This window comes from Lepidochelys kempii, chromosome 10 (genome assembly GCF_965140285.1).
Source record: "Lepidochelys kempii isolate rLepKem1 chromosome 10, rLepKem1.hap1, whole genome shotgun sequence".
Classification (NCBI taxonomy): Eukaryota; Metazoa; Chordata; order Testudines; family Cheloniidae; genus Lepidochelys; species Lepidochelys kempii.
The window spans coordinates 3,626,824-3,651,065 of record NC_136389.1 but is presented as its reverse complement, the minus strand read 5'-3'; the positions used below and the strand labels follow the sequence as shown (position 1 = coordinate 3,651,065).

Here is a 24,242-nt window from a genome sequence, read left to right as displayed (position 1 = left end):
CAGTGCGTCCGCTGCAAGGTCTTCTATGTCTCCAGCTCCATCTAATGTCCAAGAGGGGCATTGCTCATCGTGCGAGCCGGGTGCCCCATACGCAGGGGTCTCCAACCTTTTTACGCCCAAGATCACTTTTTGAATTTAGGGGCAACCCAGGATCTATCCTGCCCCTTCCCCAAGGCCCCGCCCCGCTCACTCCATCCCCCCTTTCTCCGTTGCTCCATCTCCCCCACCCTCATTCACCGAGCTGGCGCAGGGGGCTGGGTTTGGGAGGGGTGCGGGCTGTGGCTGAGGGGTTCACAGTGTGGGAGGGGGCTCCGGCCTGAGCCTGGGGCAGGGGTTTGGGGTGCAGGAGGAGGTGAGGGGGGTGCAAGCTCTGGGAGGGAGTTTGGGTGCAGGAAGGGGCTCTGGGCTGGGGCAGAGTGTTGGGGTGCAGAGGGGGTACGGGGTGCTGGCTGGGGCAGGGGTTGGGGTGCAGGAATGGGTTTGGGTGCAGGAGGGGGATGGGATGCTGGCTCTGGGAGGGGGGCACTTACCTCGGGTGGCGGCACAGCGGGGCTTGGCCCTACTCAGGCACATCGGCACCTCCTCCCCATCACGAGCTGGGCCACCCTGTCAGCCAGTCGTGCACCACGTGGCCACGCCACTCCCTCCAGCTAAAGGGAAAAGGGGGTTGGATACCATTGCAAAGGCTTGAGTTCTTTTTCCTTCCTTTTCTGGATGGTTAAAAATATTTCCAGGGCGGTTGTTGCAACGGGAGTCACAGCAATAACTCGGCATGGAACCCTGAGCCCCCCGGACCTGGTTACGGTTGTAATAGTGAGCAAGGGTTTCATTAACCTTGGGTCCATAAGACACCCCCCCATTTCCACCCAGCCCAAGGCCTAGTGTGGCTGCTGGGAGCACTCTGCCGTTAGCCTCTTCCCTGGCTAGAATTCACCGTGGATGCCTGTCCCATGCTTGTGCTCTCATTTCTGATCCTCAGACGCTCTTTGCTTCTCACCCATTAATCCGTCATTGTTTTGCTGGCCGAGTCGGGGGCAGTGGCTCCGTCAAAGGCCTTTTCGAAAGTGAACCCTCCACCGCTCAGCAAGGGAAGAGTTTGAGGGGTTGGGCTCTGGGCCAGCTCCTGTGGGTAAGAAGTGAGAGGTCGCCCCGAAGTCTCCAGAGTGAAAGCTGCAGCTCTCCTTCCCTGCGGCTGCCTCCCCTGCTGGAGTCTCTCTCACGGGACTGCACTCAGGGCTTGCTTGGCAGTAATGGACAGACAGAGTATTTGAGGCTGCTGGATACAGACAGACCCTGTGGTTGTCTCTGGCTCCAAGACTGATGGACACAGCCTGTGTGGCTTAGTATCACCCTACAGCTTTTGGCCTGCCCTAAGCAGCCTTGGACCGCCCGATGGACTGTGCCACCCCACCTGCAGGACAAGCATGCTGCTGCTAGAGCAGTGACCCCGCGGAGGACAGCAGTGGTAGCATGTGGCGGCTAGGCTCTCAGCTGCGATGTGGCGGGAGCACCTCCCAGCGCACCAGCACGGTGGCTCAGCTTTGCAGCCGGTGCACGGAGCACTGAGAAGGCCGGTGCGCTTGGGAAGGGCAGGGTCGCATCTGCTTGCGCTGCTCAGGTCAGTCAGTAAATGACGGGAGTGTTGTCGTTCGCGCATGCAGGGAAGTTGGCAAGTTGTGTCCCTCACCCCAAATACCCTGATTTGTCTGTCTAACCTAAAGCCGAAATCGGACTGCACAGAGTAATGACCGAGGGAGGAGAGTCTACACGTCTGTTTATCTTATACATTGTTTTGGGGGCCCTGAAACAGGCACTGTTAGAGGGGCTGGAGTGCATCATGCCACACAGCACTGGAAAGAGAGGCTCCCAGTCTATTACCATGGAAGATGCAAGTTGTACGGGTGATCTGGACAATGATGCCGAGCAGACAGAGCGCTGCTCCCCAACCTGTCTGACAGCATGGGGTCGCCATCCAAGATCAGACTGAATTTTCGACCGTGCTGTACTGTGCTGGCTGCCAGCCTCCATGCAGGTCGGAAGAATTAGAATCCCAGGGTGTCCGGTTTCAGAGGGGCAGCCGTGTTAGTCTGTATCAGCAAAAACAACGAGGAGTCCTTTGGGCATAAGCTTCCGTGGGCTAAAACCCACTTCGCTGGATGAACCAACCAAGACCACCGCTGTCCACTGAGGCCAGCGAAGGCAGTGCTGCTGCATGGCATGTCTGACCCACACAGAGCCTTCCCTGACTTAGTGCTTGTAGAGAAAAATCTGATCGTTTTGGACAAACGTCCCATTTCAGTATTGTTTTCTCGCTATGGTCTTGATCCTGCACACTTTACTCACCTAAGTACTCTCACTGAGCTCAGTGGGTGAGTAGATTCCTGCTGCTCAGCTCCTGTTACGCTACATCCTTATTGATCCATGATTATAACGAGAGCCGGTGTCCCGTGAATACTGGTGAGTTGGTCTAGGGACTAACATCCACATTATTTTTAAAATTTTGGTAATAACCTCCTAGAAACTGAAGCATTTTCATGATTTTTTTTTCTTTTTAAATCTGAATGTCAGCCATGAAAACAGAACCACCAGCTCCGGTTAATTATTTCTGCTCTTGGTCAGCTAAGGGGGGCGGCAGGTCCAGCCCCCATCAGGACAGGACTGTTGTTGTTTGTTATTTCTCCACATATTTCCGAGTGCACCGTTGGTGTTTCATGCCATCAGAGAACCACCTGGAGCTCTTCCCTCAAAAGGCTTGACTCGCAGCGGGAAAGCTAGGCTAGGCAGCACTGATAAGAAGTCAAGATGGTCAAAAACACTAACTCCACAAGGAAAACAAAAAATCTGATGATAGGCCCCTTCTTGGCGGGAGAATGACTCTAATTCCAGCCCAGCCCTTCAGAGGGAAGGGAGATAAAACCTGGTTATCGAATGATTCTTGGATGCAAGACATTAATTTCAGCCTTTAAAAAAAGCACAGGAAGAATAGCAGGGTAATAAGCATATGACTCAAATGGCCTTCAAGGTAGAAATTGATCAATTTAGTTTTAAAATTCTTGTTAAGTGGCTACAGGGGCCCCGAGTTCCGAGTGACTGTTATTAGACTGCATCAGAGGCAGGCTCAGAGAAGCAGAGGAGAGAAGCATAGGTCCATCAATGGCTATTAGCCAGGATGGGCAGGGATGGTGTCCCTAGCCTCTGTTTGCCAGAAGCTGGAATTGCGTGATAGGGGTTGGATCACTTGATGATTCCCTGTTCTGTTCATTCCCTCTGGGGCACCTGCCATTGGCCACTGTCAGAGGACAGGATACTGGGCTAGATGGACCTTTGGTCTGACCCAGTGTGGCCGTTCTTATATTAAGCAGTCGTCTTGGCTTTAGGGCTGCACCCAGAGCAGGAACAACCTGCCAAAGACTGCATTCACTAATCTTTAGTAGGGTCTGTTAATACATCAGTGAAGTGCCCCACTCCTCTGAGAATCAGCAGCCATCGGGAATCCAGCCCAGCTGCTCTGCCCTCTCCTGAACAGAGTTTCAAGCAAAGGTCATAGAGAGACTTTGCCTGGTACAGAGATGAGAGGGACCATGACATGGAGAGATGTGTGAGTCCTGGCCTGCCAGGGCCGGCTGTCTGAAGGCACAGTTGCCCAGTAGTCGGCACAGGGGCTTGTGAGTCAGGACGCCTGGGTTCTGTTCTGGCTGTGATGCTGCTGGTGTGTGAGAGATCTTGGGCAAGTCAGACAGGATGGTGATGAGGGCAACAGCAGTACTGAGAGAGCAGATGCCTGCGCTCGGTTCCTGTCTGACCCGTAGCTAACCCTGGCAGAGGGAGGCGCGGCACTTGGGGAGCCTGGGATGGAAGGTGCGCTGTCTGTGACCCACTCCCAGAGGCGCCGGGGCAATTTTTACAGTGCAGGCGCTGAAGTCGGAAACCGTATGTTAAGGTTGTTAGTACTACTTCCCGCCAGGGGGTGCAGCAGACTCCTAGTTCCAGCAGCTGTGCCCCTGCTGCTGCTGCCTTGTCTAGTCAGCATGCAGAGGAGGAGATGCTCCTGGGGAGGAGGGTGAGGGCTGCCCTCCATATCCCTGAGAGAGAGGAGGCAGCCACTCTTTGCAAGCCCTCTCCCAAGGGCCATTACCTGTGATGGATGCTGGCTGCGTTGCAGGCGGGTTGTATGAGCTCTGCCATTTCCCCCTGCAAATCCTCTGGGTGCGAAGGCATTTGGAATCCTGCTCCAATCACTCATTTCACCTCTTAAACAAACCAACCCCAAAGCCTCCACCTCCATGGGTTATTGATGGGAAATGCAACCTAGATGGAGCTATTATAAGGGCGGGGGGGGGTGCATAACTGGTTGGAAAACCATTCACAGAGCGTAGTTATCAGTGGTTCACAGTCATGCTGGAAGGGCATATCGAGTGGGGTCCCGCAGGTATCGGTTCTGGGTCCGGTTCTGTTCAATATCTTCATCAATGATTTAGGTAATACCATAGACAGTACATTTATAAAGTTTGCTGATGATACCAAGCTGGGAGGGGTTGCAAGTGCTTTGGAGGATAGGATTAAAATTCAAAATGATCTGGACAAACTGGAGAAATGGTCTGAAGTAAATAGGATGAAATTCAATAAAGACAAATGCAAAGTACTCCATTTAGGAAGGAACAATCAGTTGCACACATAGAAAATGGGAAATGACTGCCTAGGAAGGAGTACTGCGGAAAGGGATCTGGGGGTCATAGTGGACCACAAGCTAAATATGAGTCAACAGTGTAACGCTGTTGAAAAAAAACCGAACACCATTCTGGGATGTATTAGTAGAAGTGTTGTAAGCAAGACACGAGAAGTAATTCTTCTGCTCTAGTCCACGCTGATATGGCCTCAGCTGGAGTACTGTGTCCAGATCTGGGCACCACATTTCAGGAAAGATGTGGACAAATTGGAGAAAGTCCAGAGAAGAGCAACAAAAAATAATTAAAGGTCTAGAACACATGACCTGTGAGGGAAGATTGAAAAAATTGGGTTTGTTTAGTCTGGAGAAGAGAAGACTGAGAGGGGACATGATAACAGTTTTCAAGTACATAAAAGGTTGTTACAAGGAGAGGGAGAAAAATTGTTCTTCTTAACCTCTGAGGATAGGACAAGAAGCAATGGGCTTAAATTGCAGCAAGGGTGGCTTAGGTTGGACATTAGGAAAAACTTCCTAATTGTCAGGGTGGTTGAGCACTGGAATAAATTGCCCAGGGAGGCTGTGGAATCTCCATCATTGGAGATTTTTAAGAGCAGGTTGGACAAACACCTGTCAGGGATGGCCTAGATAGTCCTGCCATGAGTGCAGGGGCCTGGACTAGATGACCTCTCCAGGTCCCTTCCAGTCCTATGATTCTATGAAAATTGTTCCTAGACACCCTTCCCCTCAACCCAGCCTCCCCGCCGTGCAGGGTAAATGTGCTGAGTGTGTCCCTGCTCTCGGCAGCCCTGAGCCTTAATGGCAGGGCCCAGCAGGGTCTATCTTGTTAGTGTTCCTGGTGTCTGCAGTCAAAGAGCCGCTCTCCAAGCAACAGCAACGTGCCCTTGTTGATACGTGCCCTTGCAGCCAGAAATCTGTCTTTTTCTTGTAACGATTTAATCAGTCCCCCAGCTGTCCTGCCCCTGTAAATCAGAGGCTGCACGCCAGGGGGTGCTCAGCTCCACAGGACTGTGTTACATCACTGAGGGCAGAGGGAGATGCTGAGACTTACCCAAACTTCTTCCAGTAGGTTGTGTAGCCTCGTTCATCATGACTTTAGGAAATGCATGCGCTATAGGGGACTGAGTCTGTCTCCCTGCAGGTCCCCCAGTAAGATGTTAAAGGGATGCTGTGTTTGATCTTAGAGGAAAGGCCACAATCATGTGAATAGCAAAACATGGCAATCAGATAGCACGTGTGTATGAAGTGAATGGATCAGATGTCTCCCACCGCCAGGGCTGGGCATGTCCCCCGGGTGGCAGGCCTGGGAAGCGGGTAGCTTTGTGAACTGGCCCCACTGCAGCCTGCTCCCTCTTGGAGCTCCTCCGTCCGGAATTGTCTCTACCCATGCTGTGCAGCCTCTGTTCTCTTTCCCTCCTAGGCGTGGCTGACTGAGATCCATGAATACGCACAGCAAGATGTGGTCCTCATGCTCCTGGGAAATAAGGTGAGTTGGGCCCGGCCACGTAGCCAAGCTAGTTTCCAGGCAGTCACGCTGTCTCATTGCCAGTCAGGTCCAGGACGCCCCCCGCCTATGGGAGCTCCACCGTAATGGGCATTAACCATCTGCAGATGTGGTTTCAAAGCCTAACATTGGCCTGAAATGTTGGAGGCTCTTGAGAGCCCAGGGATGCCTTCATCTCGAGCTGGCAGGAAATCCGCTTTGTTCTTTATGCTCCGTGATGCAGGCATCACTCAGAGCTGGGGAACCTCCCCAGGAGGCTTCTGGTGCTGCTGGGCCCTCAGCAAGGTCTCTTAGCAAATGTAAGCAGGAGAATTAAGTTATGGGGGATGCAGACTGGGCTAAATGTCCAGCAGTGCCCTGCCCTCACTGTGCTGCGGCATTTGCTGGTCCAAGGGCCTGACCCTTACCAGTGATTGGGCTCCCTTTCTGAGTATCCAAATTACCAGCTGCGTGAGTGACCCTGGGGTGAGGTGGCCAGTTACTGACATGGAGGTGAGCGGGGTCCTGTGTCTGGGGAGGTCTGTGTTGGCAGAGCCCTGTTCATCTGACTCAGCTGGTTTGCAAAATTGGGATGTGTGATACTGCTTGGGGGAAACTCCCGTTTTTTCACTTTGTTACATCGTTGCCTGATGTCAGCATGCCCAGACCCTACTGTACAGAGTTAGTGATGCTTAGGGCATCTATCCCCTCTTTGCTCCAAGGATCTTGAGGCACTTTGCAGACACTGGGCCCAGTCTGCTAACAGATTTTGCTGGCTTCCACTGTGGGGGGAATGTGGGCTGCAAGCCCCTGTACGCCGCTGTAGCGCAGGCCCTTACTACAGTGACAGGGGGCGTTTCCGTCGCTGTATTAAATCCACCCCCTGGTCAATGGAAGATTTCTTCCATTGACCTAACGCTGTCTACAGTGAGGTGAGGTTGACCTAATTACATTGCTCGGGGCTGTGAAGAATTTTGCACCCTGTGTGATGTAGCTACTTGACCTAAGTTTAGAATCCTAGACCTCATAGATCCATAGTCTAACCCACTGCGAAGATCCAGGATTTATTGTGCATAAACCTTCCAAGACAGACAGCTCCAGCCTCCTTTGGAAAACCTCCAGTGAAGGAGCTTCCACGTCCTCCAAAGGCGTCTGCTCCATTGGCCGACTGTTCTTACAGTTAGGGAGTTTTTCCTGAGATTTAATCTAAATACTATAGTTTGAACACGTTGCCTCTTGCCCTGCCCTCTGTGGCAAGAGAGAACAACTTTTCTCCATCTTTTTTATAGCAGCCTTTCAAGTATCTGAAGACTACGATAGATGTCCCCCCTTAATGTCCTCTTTTCTAGAGGTAGCCCAGGTTGGGTCTGTGAGTTATTACTTGGCCAGTGTTTGATTCTTGGGTGCCTATGAAATGAGAGGTGCTTTCCATGGGTAGGCTCCGGAGGAACAGGGGCATGTTCAGTATGGAACACACAGGCCTGTTTGGAGACCTGCTTTACTGAGCTGCTTTACTGAGTTTCTTCCCTAGTCTACAAAGCGGGTCCTGAGTGGGAGGAATGAAGAGGTGTCCGTAGAGCCTGGCTATATGTCAGTCCCTGCCTGTGGGGATCCATGATCATGCTTCTCTGAGGGTTGGTTCAGCACTTGCTTTCCCTCCTGAGCAGCGGAGATCCGGACGGACAGATCCTTGCCTTCTCTCTCTTTAGTGATAAACATTGGGACACCTAAACAGTGGTCAGCCGCCTGGCCAGGAGTCAAAGGGCCAAACCCGACTTGCTCGTGAACTAGCGTGGATCCCAATCAGCTGCATCCTCAACCTGGGCAGCTCCCAGTAAGACCAGGTGCCCTCTGGATCCAAGCAGCCTGATGCTTCTCTGGCTGCTCCCCTAGGTTTGCTCCCCTGGGTTTGAGAGCAGGAGCTGTGCTACCCAGAGCCAGGCACACTTGTCACATTCTTCTCTGATACCAGACTCCAATTTTGCCGGCCTGAGACTGTTCCCTCCTTCATGTCATAAGAGTTGATTTGCAAGAACATTACAGAAGCCCTCCCAGGAACAGTGAATTGGAAGCAAAGCTTCGGGAATTAAAAGAATCGTTCTTGTCTTCATTCAGATCTCACTTACAAATCCCGCCTTAGCCTTTCCGTTCCGGTTACCAGGGAGGGGGCTGCTGCCGGAAACAAGAGGCCAACTCCAACACAGTGCTGGTTGTTTCCGCTAACCTAAGTGAATTACAAACACTTCTTGTTTATTGCATCGTGCCAGCAGCTGGATGATGAGTCTGATCGGGACCTGCCTGCATCTGCCTGGGTGTGCATGGACCAGTGGTCTATTGAAGGGCCTCTCTTGTTCGTTCCGGGGTGTCTCTAGGAACTTCTTTGAAGTGAATACCTTTGTGAGCCTGTCTGGAACTCGCTGAATTTAATTTCTACTTCAGCCTACTCTTCCACACCCTCAGGGTACATTGCTGTCCACCCCTTACCCCCATGCATGGCTCCTTCCCCTTTATCTACAGAGCAGTGACCTGGCGATTGACCTGGATTGATTGTATCTTTGCTGGGTAGGGATCAAACATCAGATGTGTGCTTGTTTCCCTGTTGAATCGGTTTAGGGCAGCCCTGCCACTCCATCCATTCACTGCAGGAGACTCCTTGGACAAGTGTGGCTTTAATCTCTCTCCGGGGCTAAAGCCAAGTGTGCGTCGATTCATTACTTAGTTCTCCAACTCGATAATTCTAGTCTTTCTGCCCTGCTATGGAGCCGTCATTCAAGGATCTCAGAGCATTCAACAGGCATAAGTTAATGCTGTCTCCCATCCCCCCTGCAACACCGGGAAGTGTTCGTCTCTCCGTGTTATAGACGGGAAATTGAGGCACAGAGTAGCTAAGTGGATTTGTTCAAGGCCAAGTTAATGACAGAGCCGTGGATGGAACCCAGGAGTCCCAATTCTCTCTTTTGCTCTGCGCATTAGACCATATGCCCCCTTTCCTCGAGCAACAAGTCATGGCACAGAAATCGCAGCCTTAGCCCTCCTTGTGCTTTCCCGGCTCCAACAACTCAAGCTGATCTCCCCAGCGCATGTATGGGAGAAAAGACACCACCTCCTTTGGCCCAGCTCTCTTGTCAGTGAAGTGAAATGTGATTTACTGGTGACGCTGCGGGGGGCGGGGATGCTGAGTGACTGCACTATTCATGTCTGTGTCAGCCCGCGCTCCTTAGCTCTGCTGATCCATTGCAAATTGCTCTTTGTTGTTATCGCTGCTAGGTGGATTCGACCCAGGACAGAGTGGTAAAAAGGGAAGACGGAGAGAAATTAGCCAAGGTACGTGTGTCCTTGCAGCCCAAGACTTTGCCCAGATAAATTAGCTGCTGCTTGCACTTGCTTGGGAAAGTTGCATTTACAGTTAAGCTATGAGGCTACAGCTGCTAAACAATGAGTCTCCGGGGCTGAAGGCTGGTGCAGGGGCCAGTCTGTAGTGGGAAGGAGCCTGCGCAGTGCTGCCTTGCATGGCCTGGCTTTTTCATTTCTTGTGTTTCTTTCCCCTCTCTCTCCTCTCCCTTCTCCCACTCTCTGCCTCTCCTTGTGCTTTCCCAGCCCCTTCTCACCCCTCACGCTGCTCTCGCTTCGCCGCCTCGCTGCTGTTTTCAGTGCTTGGCAGAATAACCCTCCCCCTCCTGGTATTTTTCCTAGCAAACCCTCCTGTCCTCCCAGGGTTTCCCCTAAAGGCCACGTTCCCCTCAAGACCACTCTCTGGCAGAGTCCGATTCCAAAGCCTCTGTCACTTTGCACGTCTGGAGTCAGACAGGTTTGTTAGGGACTGTGTCTGGAGCTGGGCTCTCTTGTACCAAGCAGACAGCATGAACCCGTGGCCTGTCCTGGGCCACTGATGGGTCTCGTACTGAGACGAGTCTTGTCTTGCAGGAGTACGGAGTGCCCTTCATGGAGACCAGCGCGAAAAGCGGCTTGAATGTCGACTTGGCCTTTACGGCCATCGCAAAGTAAGTTAACTGTCCTACTGCTGCCTCTCCTGTTGGAATGCAATCTGCACCGCTCCCAGTTCTCCGCTCCCTTCCCGCACTGACTCAAAACGAGTGTTCAACACTGAAACAGAAACCACAGCCTGCCATTGCATGGCATTATCCTCTATCTTAGCATGCCACGGTACAGTGTGGGTCAACTAGCTTCACCCCCAGGCCTCCTCTGTCACCAAGAAATAATCACAGCCCCCATCTTTAAACCAGCCTCTGGGATTTGTTTCTCTTTTGTATACGCAGGGGAAAGTTCTGAGAAATGGCCATAAAAACCATTGAAGTTGACTCCTGAATTCCATTAATTTTTGGTACCAATCATATCTAAGGAGCAAGATGAGTTGATTCTGAGGCTTTTTCTTGCATTGTCTTGCATCTAAGACTGATTTAGGAAAGCATTTAAACATATTTAACTTGATGTCTGAAACGTAACTTCAATGGGACTTTAACCATGTGCTTAAGTGCTTTCCTGAGTAGAGATGCTTTCCGGAACCGCAGCCTAAGTACCTATCCCAGCCCAGCCCAGCCCAGCTTAGCTTGAGAATGAGCCACGGCCCACGGCACTGCGATGAAGACGGCATTGATAAAGCTTTTCCCCGCCTGTGATTTGCTCCCGGGGGTTCCTTTTACAGGCAAAGCGATAACCTGTCTGTCTCTCCTGCAGGGAGCTGAAACACAGGTCCATGAAGCTGCCCAATGAGCCCAAATTCAAGCTTCATGACTACGTGAAGAAGGAAGTCAGAGGCTCAGGATGCTGCAGATCCTAAAGCGCAGGCTCCAGCAGCCAGGGCAGCTGTATAGAGACTCACGCCAAGTGTTCGTGTGCCACACTCCCTCCTTGTGGACAGTATGTGCATGTGTGTTCGTTGTCTGTGTATTCTCGTAACGGTGAGCTGAGACGTGGCGTGAAAAGAGCAGAAGAAAAGGCTCTGTCCTGGCAGCCCCGACGCTGGCTCTGGTGCAGCCACTTCATTCCAGGCCCCGCGGCCCAACACCCCATTGTAGTAGTATTCCTTAATTACATGCTGTGATCGCTTCGGGGGGGTGTAAAACTTCAAGTTCCTCCCAGGGGGACAAAACCATCTGTCCCACGTCAGTCACTGGGGACCTGTCCATTCCTGCGAGCTAACGGTTGCTAATCCTGACATGGGTTTGACGCAGACTTTCTCCAACGCGTCCAAAGAGGAGTTTGGTATTGGTCCACACGCACACCTAGACATCAAGAACTCCTGTTATCATGGGGACTCTTGATACTTACTCCCTCTGTGGCCTTGGGCAAGTCATTTGACCGCCTTGTGCCTCGGTTTCCCCACCTATAAAATGGGGATGATAATACTTACCCAGCAGCAGAGAGCATTGTGAGGATAAATGTTCAAAAAGCTCTATAGAAGTGCTAGGTATTATTATATGACTGAGGGAAACTTTCCCCCACTCATAACTGTTTCTGGGCTACCCCGCTCCATTCCATTTTTCTTTTCCCACTTGGGATTCAATTATGAAAACATTTTGGCCCAGGGTACATTTTGTGTGTATTATAGATCTATATACATGCCCAAGAGAGATCTCTGTTTTCAAGGCAAACATTTTTGTAGTCTCTCCCTTGTTACATACATCAGTTTTACCATGTTGTGTAATATATATTCCTTGCTAGAGCCTTCTCCTGCTCTGCCCTGCAAAAGACAAGAGCTTAGCTATCTTGTTTTGAGTAAGCTCCTGCAAACGTACCTGTTGAACAGAGAAACCCTGATTGTTTACATGTTTGATAAAGGCTTTTGCTCTCCATTATTGCTGTTTCTAGTATTCTGAGTGAGTAAAAACCCCCAATGTATTGCAGCTTATTCTAACTATCCTAACGTGGCTGATAGCGTTTTCAGACTGCCATGCTGCTTTGATTTCTTTAAAACTCTTTTGGGATAGATCTTGCTTTCAGCTAAAGAAAACCAATGAGAATGCTATAGGTTTTAACTGTACAGGTTTGTTAAAAGCCCTTTGCCAGCACTGTTCATTGGAATCCCCCGCCCCTTTGTCTTTTAGCAGTGTTATTTTTGTAATGTACTTCTAAATGCAATGTTTGGGAGAGTTGAGAGACATTGTTGCCAAAAGGGGATTTTTAACTGCAGATAGTTGCAAATTTCATATTTATGACTATCAGGGTTAATTGCACTGAATTTCCCAACACCACTTTAATTGTGAAATAAATAGTTCTTTTAATCAGCAAATCAAATCCCCACCAGCTGCAAGCCGGTTGGGGATTACTTAGCTCATTAAAATCAACCCCCTTGTTCTATTCAGCTGAACCAAGTTAAGTTGGGATGCTGCATTCTGTCCACACCTAAACCTTGCTCCTGCCAAGGGGAGCTTGGAGTTTGAAAGGAACGCAGGATCCAGGCACAGCCACTGAAGCAATGGTCTCAGGCTGCAGAGAAAGTCACTTTTCTACAATGAACTACTTTAATGGTGAGTGTTGTACAAAGAATTGCAGATACTCTGTTAAGGTCAGTCTGATGCATTTTTAGTAGCAGCGTAAGGGCAAGGAAGAGTCCTAAAAAGAAAAGTTGCAAGCCAGGCCTCGTCAAAACATGGCAATTATTTTCCCCTGGAAATTTTGAAATTTTTCCTTAAATTTCTCATTAATTTTTTTCAGATTTTTGCTTAAAACCTGTAAACAGATTTTTTTTTATTTTCATAAACCAAAAACCATGTTTTCCTTCAAAACAAACAAAAAAAATGTACCAAAAAAAAGTTTGATTTGTTTTTTTGTCAAAAAATGTTTTGATGAAAATCTTTGGACTGCAGTAGTTAACATGATGTGAACCTTGGCCTGAAGAGGGAGATGCTGATAAATCCCAGCTCTCTGCTATAAATAACTGACCCCACCAGGCGTGTTATTGGACAGGACTCAGTATGCTGTTCTGCAAGTGTTTGCAGGTAACTAAATGCGTCATGCGGACCGCACTTCCGGGCAGTTGTCTCCATGCAGCTGGTGTGCCCTGTAGCAGGGCCCAGTGAAGTGCAACGACTGTACTGGATTCAGCAAACTTGTCTGATCCTCTCCTGGTCAGAGCTGTGTCTGAGAGATCATAGAAGCCAAATGCAGGGAACAGTGTGTTTTTGAAAAGATGCAAGTGGACAGCATGTTTTAATTGGCATTTGTTCAGCAGTGCAAAGATGGTTTAAGATCTCTTGCCTATTCTCCAAATAAACTATTTTGCGTGAGTAAATACAGCATATCTCTTGTGAGGAAACAATGTGCTACCTTTTAAATATAAGCTACTTGCTCTGTGTAAAGGTAGCCATGTGTTGAAATAACCACACGAGTCTCACATTAGACCACAGAACTATCCGCGTTAAAATCACCCAATTCGTGGCTGTTTTCACTTTTTTCAAGCTTGTAAGCAGCAGCAAGGGCAGAGCAGGAGGTGGAGATTGAGTCTGGACAAGGGCATTACGGTGTGCAGGTGAGCTTTGCTGTGCTCCTGTTGCTGCTAACATCAGTAGCTGGCCTGCCTGCCCAGCTGGCAAATAGGTTTCTTCTTAGTTAGCCAGGCTCATTCCCTCTTATTAGACTGCGCATAACTGCTTTGGCTGAAAATATTAATGGAGAAAAGTGGCATTCCTCTTTATTGACTCTGCTGCTACTGACTGTGCACCAATATTCTGAGTCACTACAGTGTATTTGCAGAACTCCTAGGCAGAGGCAGGTTTCAGAGTAGCAGCCGTGTTAGTCTGTATTCACAAAAAGAAAAGGAGGACTTGGGGCACCTGAGAGACTAACATTTATTTGAGCATAAACTTTTCGTGAGCTACAGCTCACTTCATCAGACGCATCCAGTGAAGTGAGCTGCAGCTCACGAAAGCTTATGCTCAAATAAATGTGTTAGTCTCTAAGGTGCCCCAAGTCCTCCTTTTCTTTTTAGGCAGAGGTAGTTGTCTAGGGCTAGGAGAGGACCTAGCAGAAATATACATGGGGACATTAGAGCATCACTACTGTTCATTTGGGCAATGACAGTCTGGATCTGGCCTCTGGAGCACGCACTTCTCCTTTTGATCTGCAAAGCAAAGTCCTTCAAGGAGCTTTCTGCTCCTCTCCTTGGGTCTGGTGCCACTGTGTGGCACCTAAAGGAAGTACTCCCCCCTGCCTGCCACTGAACTGGAAATTGTCAGAACCCAGCACTAGTGAACTTAGGCCATTCCTTCAGTACCTATGTAGTGAAATCACCCATACACTGAAAATTGTTAGATTCTGCTTTTAAAAAAACTAGTTTTCAGTGGTCTAACAGTACCTGAACTTTCTCACCGTGGAGAAGCATGTGGTGAGCCCCCCCTGCAAGACACCAGCCTCAATCACTGTATGGAGATGCCAAACAGTGACAGCTAATTGCAAAATCCTTCTGGAAAACTCACCAGTATACTTAATCCTTAATTAATACTTAATCCTAAAATTCTGGTAGATTACTGCCTCTCTCCTAGCAGGGCATAATCCTTTGAGCTTTGCTGTCTTTAATAAACCTGAAAAGAACCCCCACCTCCATTCTTTAAAATCTGCCAGTAGGAATAGAACTATTTAAAATCAGATAGGAGTAAAAAATGTCAATGTCATTGCAGTGTGCTTTCCTGCCTTCCCCCCCCAATTAAATCCCCCTGGTGTGAAGCAAACACTGATTGTTTTAACAGCCAGTATCAAATAACTGATATTTTTTCTGGTTAAAAGCCTAGACTTTAAAAATAAGACTAAATATCCCACTGCACTTGATTAAAGCCCTTTCTGCTGCTTGACTTCTGCAGTCTATTTCTCAAAACTAACCTAGACTCTACTGCAGCACCTCCTGGGACTTGTTAAGTTCTTGGCATCTATTTTTACATGGGCTTTTACTGCCACCAAGCAAGGAAGAATTATTCAGTACATTCAATCATAAACAAGCCTAAGAACTCAGTGTTGTGTGCACTAAAAACTTGCTGTCAGTTGTTTTAGTTTTTAATGTTCTGTTCCTCTTAATAAATTTTTTTAAATGAGCCTGAGTCTTGACAATGGTATCTTGGTTTCAAAATAGAGAGCTAAGTAGAAACAAAAATAAAACCCAACACCCTCAGCTGTTTAGTTACCCAGCCCACAGAAACCCCTTCCCCTGCTGTAGGAAGCACCTGTATTACAATCTCTGATCTCTCAAATCACTTCCATCACCAAGAACCAACACAGGAACGGCTACACTGGGTCAGACCCACGGTCCATCCAGCCCAGTATCCTGTCTGCTGACAGTGGCCACTACCAGGTGCCCCAGAGGGAAGTGAACTTAACAGGTAATGATCAAGTTCTCTTTTAAACCCTATTATATAGGGTTAGCCTTCACAACCTCCTCAGGCAAGGAGTTCCACAGGTTCACTCTGCACAGTGTGAAGAGCTTCCTTTTGTTTTAAACCTGCTGCCCATTAATTTCATTTGGCCCCTAGTTCTAATTATATGAACAAAGAAAAGTTATTTGCTTGTTCCCTTTCTCCACACCACTCATGATTTTTATAGACCTACCATATCCCCCCTTAGTCTCCTCTTTTCCAAGCTGAAAAGTCCTAGCCTCTTTAATCTCTCCTCATATGGGACCCATTCAAATCCCTCATCATTTAAGTTGCCCTTTTCTGAACCTTTTCTAATTTAAACTGACTTCACTGCTGGACTGAATTGCACCAGGGGAGAAAGATCACATACCTACCCAGGCAGGAACAGATTCGCCAAGTAAACTACATTTCAGATCTAACTGGTCCCCGAATTGGCTCTACACAGAGTCCAATGTTCACTCCTGTACTTTTCTACTGAGAACACCTACATTGTCTACTGCTCTAGGCTAGGCCAATTAACTTTACCTTTATGGTAGGTATCCAAAAACACCAGGAGTTTTCTGCATAATTCCAAGGCAAGTCAAATCAAAGGTTTAACCTTTCCATACTTCTCTTTGGAGATACCTCAACAAGTTAACTGTAGTGAATTTACTATTAAATCCTGCTAGTAACAGACTGATACAGTTCATCTTAACCTGCGATGTGAGTAGACTATTCTGTAACAATCCATCTGTTCTCTCCCTCTAGAGCCTACATTGTCATACCTTCCACCAAGAAAGGCTGTGAAAAGCACTGCAGCTCACACCACTACTCCTAAACAGCTTCAAAGAATAGAGCTTTTATATTGGAGGTCCTGACCCATCCAATGGATGGCACATTCAGGATACCATCAAACCCACACACTGACTTGCATTAGACACTTTGTCAAATGTTTATGAAAATTTGAGTTCCATACTCCAGTATTGAAAATTAAGTAAATCCAGCTCAGAGGCCATTCTTAGATTCTCCTTGAATGAGACAAGTTGTTTGGTATTGCTACAAGTTTGCCATTATTCAATAGAATTTGACTTTCTTTGTAGCTTAGTTTTTTCCAAATATCAAGACAGCTTTCTTCCATCACTGGGCTTAAAAAAAAAAGTGACTGACTTCTCTATCCATTACTGAAGGCCAGAGTAGTAAACCAAAGAATTCCTCATTGTATCAACTATGGCAGAATTAGATTAAACATCTGGCTAGAATGTGTTATCAAGCTTATTAAAATGGGGTTTCTCAGTTGGACTATCTTTGAACACAGAATTGTTAGCTTTAGCTGTTACTTCCCACCTCACCAGAATAAGGCTAAGGGTTACTGAACCTTGGGCCAAAGCTACATGCCATAGAGCAGCATGGAATTAAGGATCATCTTTTCCAGATAAAATGATGATTCTTTCCTTCACACCACAACAGTTTAACAGCATATTCTCCTGCTCCCTCCCTCCCCCCACAGGCTCTTCCAATAAGCAATGGAACCACCATTGGTGGTCCTTATCAAAGGGGAAACTTGAAGTTCCTGTTAACCATTTAATATGTTCTATATATTATTTGTAAAGATAAAGCCAAAGAAATGCCCCCTGCCCTTCAAATAGTACTGAGTTTTATGGCAGTTTAGACCAGCACTCCAAAAAGTTCCATCTGAACAAACAACCTTCACCCAGGAGTGAACATTTCTTTAGCATGTTGTGTGAATGAATAGGAAAGTCTCACATTAAAAGAACCGCAAGTTGTTTCACTCTGTTTAATAAGACTTACATTTCATTTACATTCATACAATATACTTTTCATGTTTCATTCAAAATGCATAACATGTCACAAGTGCTTTAAAGTAAATCCAAATTACAGCCACTGCATTTGAATTAGAGATTTACAGTCCTTTTGATGCCAACAATGGAAGTGAGCTGCTCTTCTGGTCCATTTCATTCCTACAAAGAGACAGCAGCATTACACTCCAACCAGTAAACACATAGTAAAACAAATAGCAAACTGACTCCCCCCGCATAGATTACAAACCTCTCTATTCCAGTCCTTGTCAGGATTTTTACCTTTACCTGAACAAGATTTAAAACTAGCCTGAGCCTCAGCCAGGAAAACCATAATCAAATACTGCAGGTACAGTTTTCAGACGAGGTGTCAGAAATAAAGTCACTCATCATTGGCTCAAGTTTAGGGTTTGCTGGCCCAGTTGAAACATGCAGACTTCATGGCCTCATTTTAACAAGAATCACTGGTCTAGACTCACCTCTACTTGCGCTGACCAGACCATCCAGCAACCTAAAAAAGCCACACCAGTTAATACATCTCAGACAAGGAATGATAGCTACAAGAACAAAGGTGCAGCCTCGGGCATGAAGTGTAATCAAGTACTGCTTGGGCAATACTCATAGGGGGTGTTGCCGGCACCTAGCGCCGAGAGGCTGAACAACAGCTTGAGTTGGTTCGTTACCCGGTGTGCTGGCAACAGGGGTGTCAGAAATCGAAAGCTCATCGCAGGCTACCCTTGGCAGGACACACATCGCAACGGGTAACGCAGCGACTGCCACAACAGCAGCTGGTCCGACCTTCAGCTTGGGCAAGCCTGCATCAGTAGCAGACCCCAAGGTTAAGTATATACTAGAAAAAACAGGTGCATTAAAGCCATGGCAGGGAACAAGTTTTGAACAGCGCATATGCGTTAGCCCGCCATGCCGCTTACGTCCACACTTGGGGCGGGGGGGGACGAGATCCCCAGTTGGCGTCCGGGGAAGCGAGCTGTCGCTCGCGAAAGCTTATGCGCAGATAACCTGGTTAGCCTGCAAGGTGCCCCCACTCCTCCTGGTCTTTTCCCGGTTTACACAGCTACGCCGGCACGGACAGCGCGCACCGCGCTAAGTCTACACTGGGGGGGGGGTCAAGCCCTGCCCGCCGCTCCAAGTGTAGACCCGCCCAGCCGGCACGTGCGACCCCCCCCACCCCCCCCAGGCTCACACTAGGCATCAGCCTCCGCAGCCCCAGGCGTCTAACACGTGCCAGCCGGGGGCGGGGGGGGGGGTCTGGGCCGCACGGCCCCGCCCAGCGAACACGGGTTCCAGCCGCCCCCGGCCCGTCCGCACTAGAGCTGGAGAGCGTGTTCGCCGCCCCGTGTCTAGCCCCCTCCCCGCAGGCAGCCCCCCACACCGGGGCCGGACGCCTGGGTTCCGGCCCCTCCCTCAGCGCGGAGCGCCCCGGAGGGCCCGGGCCGGCTCCCCCGGCAAGGGGCCTCCGCGGCGCGCCCGCGAGCCGCCCTCACCTCAGCCACCGCCGCGCAGAGAGAGAGAGTCTCCGCCCCCTACCGCGACCTTTATGGCCACCCCCGCCTCCCGCACAGCCAGTCACAAACACTCGTTTCGGAAAAGCCCCGCCTCCTCCGGCTCTAATTGGTAGCTGCTCCCCCCACGCACCAGTCCTGCCAGAGACTCGTTTTTAGCCGTGCGATTGGGCAGGAGCTTTGAGGGACGTACACTAGTGGCCAATAGTGACATGGATTGCAGCATAGAGTGAGCAGATGAGCACCAATCAGGGCAAGGCGGCCTAGGGCTGCTGGGGTTTGTAGTCCATGAGCCACGGGGTTCTCTGGCGGGTGGGCGGGGGGCTGCCGATGAGGGACTACAACTCCCAGGGAGCCCTGGGACCTGCGCTTCCGGCCTGGCTCGGCAGGCACAGCAAGCGCTGGGGCAGCAGCTGGAGGAGCAGCAGATCACTATGGGCCGGTACCGTCCAGCCGCGGTCGGGCCGCTGCCGCCGCCGCCAGGTGAGTGCGGGGCCGGGGATCTGGCGGGCCGGGGCCCCCGGGGACGGATGGGGTCCCGGCCCTGAGGCTGGGGAGCCCTTGGGTGAGGGCCGGGGAATGGAGGGGGAGGGGCTGTGGGGGGCCGGGGAATGGAGGGGGAGGGGCTGTGGGGGGCCGGATCACGAGGGGGAGGGGCTGTGGGGGGCCGGATCACGAGGGGGAGCTGTAGGGTGGGGGAGGGGCTGTGGAGGGCCGGATCACAAGGGGTAGCTGTAGGGTGGGGGGAGGGGCTGTGGGGGGCCGGATCACGAGGGGGAGGGGCTGTGGGGGGCCGGATCACGAGGGGGAGGGGCTGTGGGGGGCCGGATCACGAGGGGGAGCTGTAGGGTGGGGGGAGGGGCTGTGGGGGGCCGGATCACGAGGGGGAGCTGTAGGGTGGGAGTAGGGGCTGTGGGGGGCCGGATCACGAGGGGGAGCTGTAGGGTGGGGGGTTGGATCACAAGGAGCTGTAGGGTGGGGGAGGGGCTGTGGGGGGCTGGATCACAAGGGGGCGTTGTGGGGGGAGGGGCATGGGGAGGCACCTAGGGGTGAAGGATCTGTGTCTGGGGTGGGGGGGCTTTGTGGGGGAGGCTGTGGGGGGAGACCCGGGGAGGGGGTGTGGGGCAGGCTGCAGGTGAGGAGAATGGGGATGGGATCTGTTGGGGGAGGCTATGGCCGGTTGTGTGACAGGGGCACTGGTGTGATCTGTTCCCAGCGCTGCAACAGGGGCGCAGTTTGATCTCACGTGTATGGGGGCGACGGGGCTTGCTGCTCGATGCAGGGTCTGCTGCGGGAGCTCCTGGTAGATACTCAGCACCTCAAGGGTTAAGAGGCTGTTGGCCTCTATGCATGGGGGTTACACTGTGAGTTGTTGCACTCCTATTGGTTACTCTTGCAGGGGAATGACAAGCCTGACACATTATTGCAACAGCTGTTCTATGCTGCACTTGTGTTTAGTTAACTGGCTGACAGCTGTGTGGAGGTGCTGAGCGCTGCAGTTGGCCACTGGATAAAGCTATGCACACGGCTCTCTGGGATGACTCTCTTGGTGGCTGTTTCCTTGTCTTTTATTAAAAGTTAAATCATTTGTTAAATCCCTATAGGGGATGTGTGACTGTCCAGTGCACAATAGAGCCAGGTCTCCTGTCTCCTTATGGGACGTAGGCCTCAGTAAGTCTTGACTGCCTCTCGCTCTCCCTATCTCTTATCTCAATACCTTCTCTCTGCTAGGTGCTATTTTATATACTTCTTTATCATACAGTGCATTTCAAATCTATATTGGCTAGTTGTGTTGCATGTCCTGCCCCTGGGGTATGTGCTGCTGATTGTCCTCCATTTCTCTTGATCACCTTAATAATCACATTTCCTTCAGGTTTGTGCCCTTAGCTTTCCCATTACTTGTCTCTCAATATGCATTTAGTAGTAAGATTCTGCAATTGCCTCAAGGATATTTTGGTTACAGATCTTCCTCTTTGGGGCAGAGTAGAAAATTGCTCTTTGAATCTTTCATCTCAGATGGCCTCTTCAGTTCCGCTTGATTTTCGTGCCAATGTCTAGCTGCTGTCCATGTACCAGAGCCATTTTTTCCTACTTGATCAGATTTCAACCCACCAATCTTTTTTGTTCTGTGGAGCTATGAAGCGTGGGCTCTCTTTCAGTTCAGCTTGCCTTCGTGCTGGGATCCCATTGTAAGCCACTAAGCGGGAACCTGTCTGCTGTATGCGGATAGACATGAAAGGAAAGATCAGTGTAGCCCTCAACAGCTGTTGATGCACATGTAACAAGTAAGGAGCAGGTTACTGTGTTCTCCCTGTGAAGATTAACTACACTGCAAAGAACTCCTGTGTGGCATTAATGTATTTTCTGAACTTTGAAAATGGTACCAAATCCTTCCTTTCTGCTCTGGTAAGTTCAGTTTTTCTCCTTAAAGTCCCCGTGCTGTTTTAATTCACCTCTCTCCTAACCTGATTAGCATTAGTAGTAAGTACCTTTGCATTTCAGCATAGAATGGTTGCTGGGTGAGTGATCTCTTTGTAGAGCTGGAGGATCATTTGGTTACATTTGCTATGCGCTCTGGGATGGAAGGGCTGTATAAGTGGGTGAGGGCCAGACAGTGCCGTGGTTACCCTTGCCATTCAGAATGGCGGAAAGCAGGTCAGCCGTCTCCATAACAGCATCCCTACCTGCTTCTCTGGATGGCCGTCTGTCTGAGGGAAGTGGGTAGGTCAGGGAGAATGTGCATTGCCCTTCTTCCCCTCCCCACTGGCTCTGGAGAGTTTCCCACTGAAACTCCTAAGGGCAAGCACTAGCTGAGGACTGAGTTGTGTTGCCAGGTAATGGTGAGGGGGACACACAAGGACTCCATGCCCAAAGACCTGTGTCCCTGCAAGATCCTTGCTTTGTTCTGCAATTTCTCCCCAGCAGAAGAATGTGGAGAGATTTTCTTGCCGTTTCCTGGCCCCATATGGGTATTACTGCCCAGAGGCACAGATGTGCCAAAATCTCTCACATGCATCAGGTGAGATGAAGGAACGGAAATATGTGTTAATTACTTGCCTCTCTGTGCATGCATGGCCACATAGGCTAGGAATTGATTTGTATCCATATGTATGACAGTGAATATTTATATACATTTACATACATAAATGCATAGGGTTGTTCAGTTGGCATGGGATTTTAAACAATTCTTGTATATAGATATCTACCTGCCATGGGTGTGAAGTGGTTAACAGTGCAATTTTCTGAATAAGGATAAAACATGCATGTACAAATAAAATTTATCCAGGGCCTGATTGATATCCATTGAAGTCAATGGAGAACCTCCCATTTACTACGTGGGCATTGGTTCAGACACGAATCTGTCTGCAGTAGGCATGCTGAAGTATATATGTGGTAACAGGAGTGAGTATCTGGTAAATCAGCTGTAAAACCTGTAAATCTGCAGTAAAACCTAGGATAGGCCGCACTCCTCACAGAGGAAAACCATTCTGGACCTATGGTTCAGACACGAATCTGTCTGCAGTAGGCATGCTGAAGTATATATGTGGTAACAGGAGTGAGTATCTGGTAAATCAGCTGTAAAACCTGTAAATCTGCAGTAAAACCTAGGATAGGCCGCACTCCTCACAGAGGAAAACCATTCTGGACCTATTTCAGAGTAACAGCCATGTTAGTCTGTATTCGCAAAAAGAAAAGGAGTACTTGTGGCACCTTAGAGACTAACCAATTTATTTGAGCATGAGCTTTCGTGAGCTACAGCTCACTTCATCGGATGCATACCGTGGAAACTGCAGCAGACTTTATATATACACAGAGAATATGAAACAATACCTCCTCCCACCCCACTGTCCTGCTGGTAATAGCTTATCTAAAGTGATCATCAGGTTGGGCCATTTCCAGCACAAATCCAGGTTTTCTCACCCTCCACCCTATTACCAGCAGGACAGTGGGGTGGGAGGAGGTATTGTTTCATATTCTCTGTGTATATATAAAGTCTGCTGCAGTTTCCACAGTATGCATCCGATGAAGTGAGTTGTAGCTCACGAAAGCTCATGCTCAAATAAATTGGTTAGTCTCTAAGGTGCCACAAGTACTCCTTTTCTTCATTCTGGACCTAGCAGCTGTTGTAATGTCTGAAATAGAGAGTGAGCCATTGGCCCCCATTGAAGGGTTGATGTTGACTTCCGCTGGCACTGCGGGATCTTGACTCCTCTGAAAATGTTGACACTTGGTTAGGTGCTGGAATGTCGATTTCGGGCCTAACTTTCCACACCCAAGTTTGAAGATTGTGAACCTAAGCTCTCTGGGAAAAGCTGAGTGTAGCTAATCAGACAGTTGTGACTTACGGCTTTAAGGGTTACCCAGGAATATAGAAGGCTGGGTTGTGGATGCTTTGTTGACATGCTGACTATGTTCCTAACGCTGCTTATAGCAGAGAGAGCTGAGAAATGATGCTGGTTTCAGGCAGGGCCTTGTGGGATTCTGCAGGGAATCGAGGAAGTGTGGTTTGCAAGACATTGCTTCCTGCACCAGGTCTACCTGACATAATTTCTGCACTAGTCAGCACTTGTCACTTACAAGTTTCAGTTTAAATCTTATGCCCCCAAACCTCTTTTGCATACATGTTGCTCTCCCATTTGTCCAGCGTTGTCAGTTTCCCAGTCAGAAGATGAACTGTTCAGGAATGTAGGGGCAGCTGAATCTAGCCAGCACATGAAGGGCTTACTGAGGTAGGTGTCAGCAACTGGGACAAGCTTGAACATTTAAAAATAAATTCAGCCCCAAGTTCCTACATTGTCAAATTAATTGCTATTAAAATCCACCCTTAGCAAATCGCAACAGAGGGTTCCTTCATCCACTGGCAAGAGCTGGGAGTTTTGTTCCCATTAGTTAGTGTTTGTGCAGCTCTTGGAACATGCCAAGGTTGCTATTATGCGAGCTGCCAAGAGCAGAAGCCTGGATACACTTTCTTTAAATAGGAGATTGCAGCCGCATACAGTAACTTGCTAAAGAATCTCTTTCTGTTACAGGTTCCTCTGTGTGGCTCCCTGGGACTTCATCTGCCCAGTCTCTCCCCAGCAGGAACTCTGCCGGGTTTTGGAGCAGGCCATGGTGCTCTGTGACAGTCAGAGGATATGGGGGGAGGAGGAACATCTCGCACCTTTGGAGTTCTGAGAAAGGGAGGCAAAAGGTTCCTTGCAGCCAAGGCTCACTGGGCACAGTCTACAGGGCTGCACATTGCCGGAGTCCGAGTCCAGACACTCCCCAGAAAAGGAGTTTGCTCCATTGTAGCCCAGCCCTATTCTGCTCAGTAACAATCCCTGCAGTGAAGGCAAAGATCTGGGCAGAGAGGGATTAACCCTTTCCTTACCAATCCATTCCATTCCATTTGTT

The 24,242-nt window shown here is 49.5% G+C and overlaps 2 protein-coding genes, 1 long non-coding RNA gene and 1 other non-coding gene across 11 annotated transcripts in view; 2 read left to right on the top strand and 2 right to left on the bottom strand.

Moving 5' to 3' along the window:
- Positions 1–13,419, top strand: part of RAB26 (RAB26, member RAS oncogene family) — a 219,494-nt gene extending 206,075 nt beyond the window's left edge. For 4 of the 5 annotated variants that reach the window (XM_073361695.2, XM_073361697.2, XM_073361698.2 and 1 more), the window contains 4 exons: positions 6,105–6,170; positions 9,435–9,491; positions 10,092–10,168; positions 10,863–13,419. In XM_073361695.2, the coding sequence (XP_073217796.1) occupies positions 6,105–6,170; positions 9,435–9,491; positions 10,092–10,168; positions 10,863–10,965 (303 nt within the window). In that variant the 3' untranslated portion in view covers positions 10,966–13,419. The remainder of the gene's footprint in view (positions 1–6,104; positions 6,171–9,434; positions 9,492–10,091; positions 10,169–10,862) is intronic. The other variant, XM_073361696.2, reaches the window with a different exon arrangement.
- Positions 13,420–17,289: 3,870 nt separating this feature from the next.
- On the bottom strand, positions 17,290–18,857 carry LOC144929082 (uncharacterized). Of its 2 annotated transcripts, XR_013636379.1 has the most exons (4): positions 18,831–18,857; positions 18,009–18,175; positions 17,805–17,836; positions 17,290–17,487 (listed from the first exon to the last, which is right to left on the bottom strand). It is a non-coding gene; the product is annotated as an uncharacterized LOC144929082 (long non-coding RNA). The 2 variants fall into 2 exon arrangements; XR_013636378.1 differs by lacking the exon at positions 18,831–18,857 and having other exon boundaries at positions 18,009–18,701.
- On the bottom strand, positions 17,638–17,723 carry LOC140895216 (small nucleolar RNA SNORD60). Its single transcript, XR_012154151.1, has one exon. It is a non-coding gene; the product is annotated as a small nucleolar RNA SNORD60 (small nucleolar RNA).
- Positions 18,858–19,213: 356 nt separating the features above from the next.
- Positions 19,214–24,242, top strand: part of TRAF7 (TNF receptor associated factor 7) — a 47,421-nt gene continuing 42,392 nt past the window's right edge. For all 3 annotated transcript variants that reach the window (XM_073361690.1, XM_073361684.1, XM_073361686.1), the window contains exon 1: positions 19,214–19,331. The gene's annotated coding sequence lies outside the window, so the exon portion shown is untranslated. The remainder of the gene's footprint in view (positions 19,332–24,242) is intronic.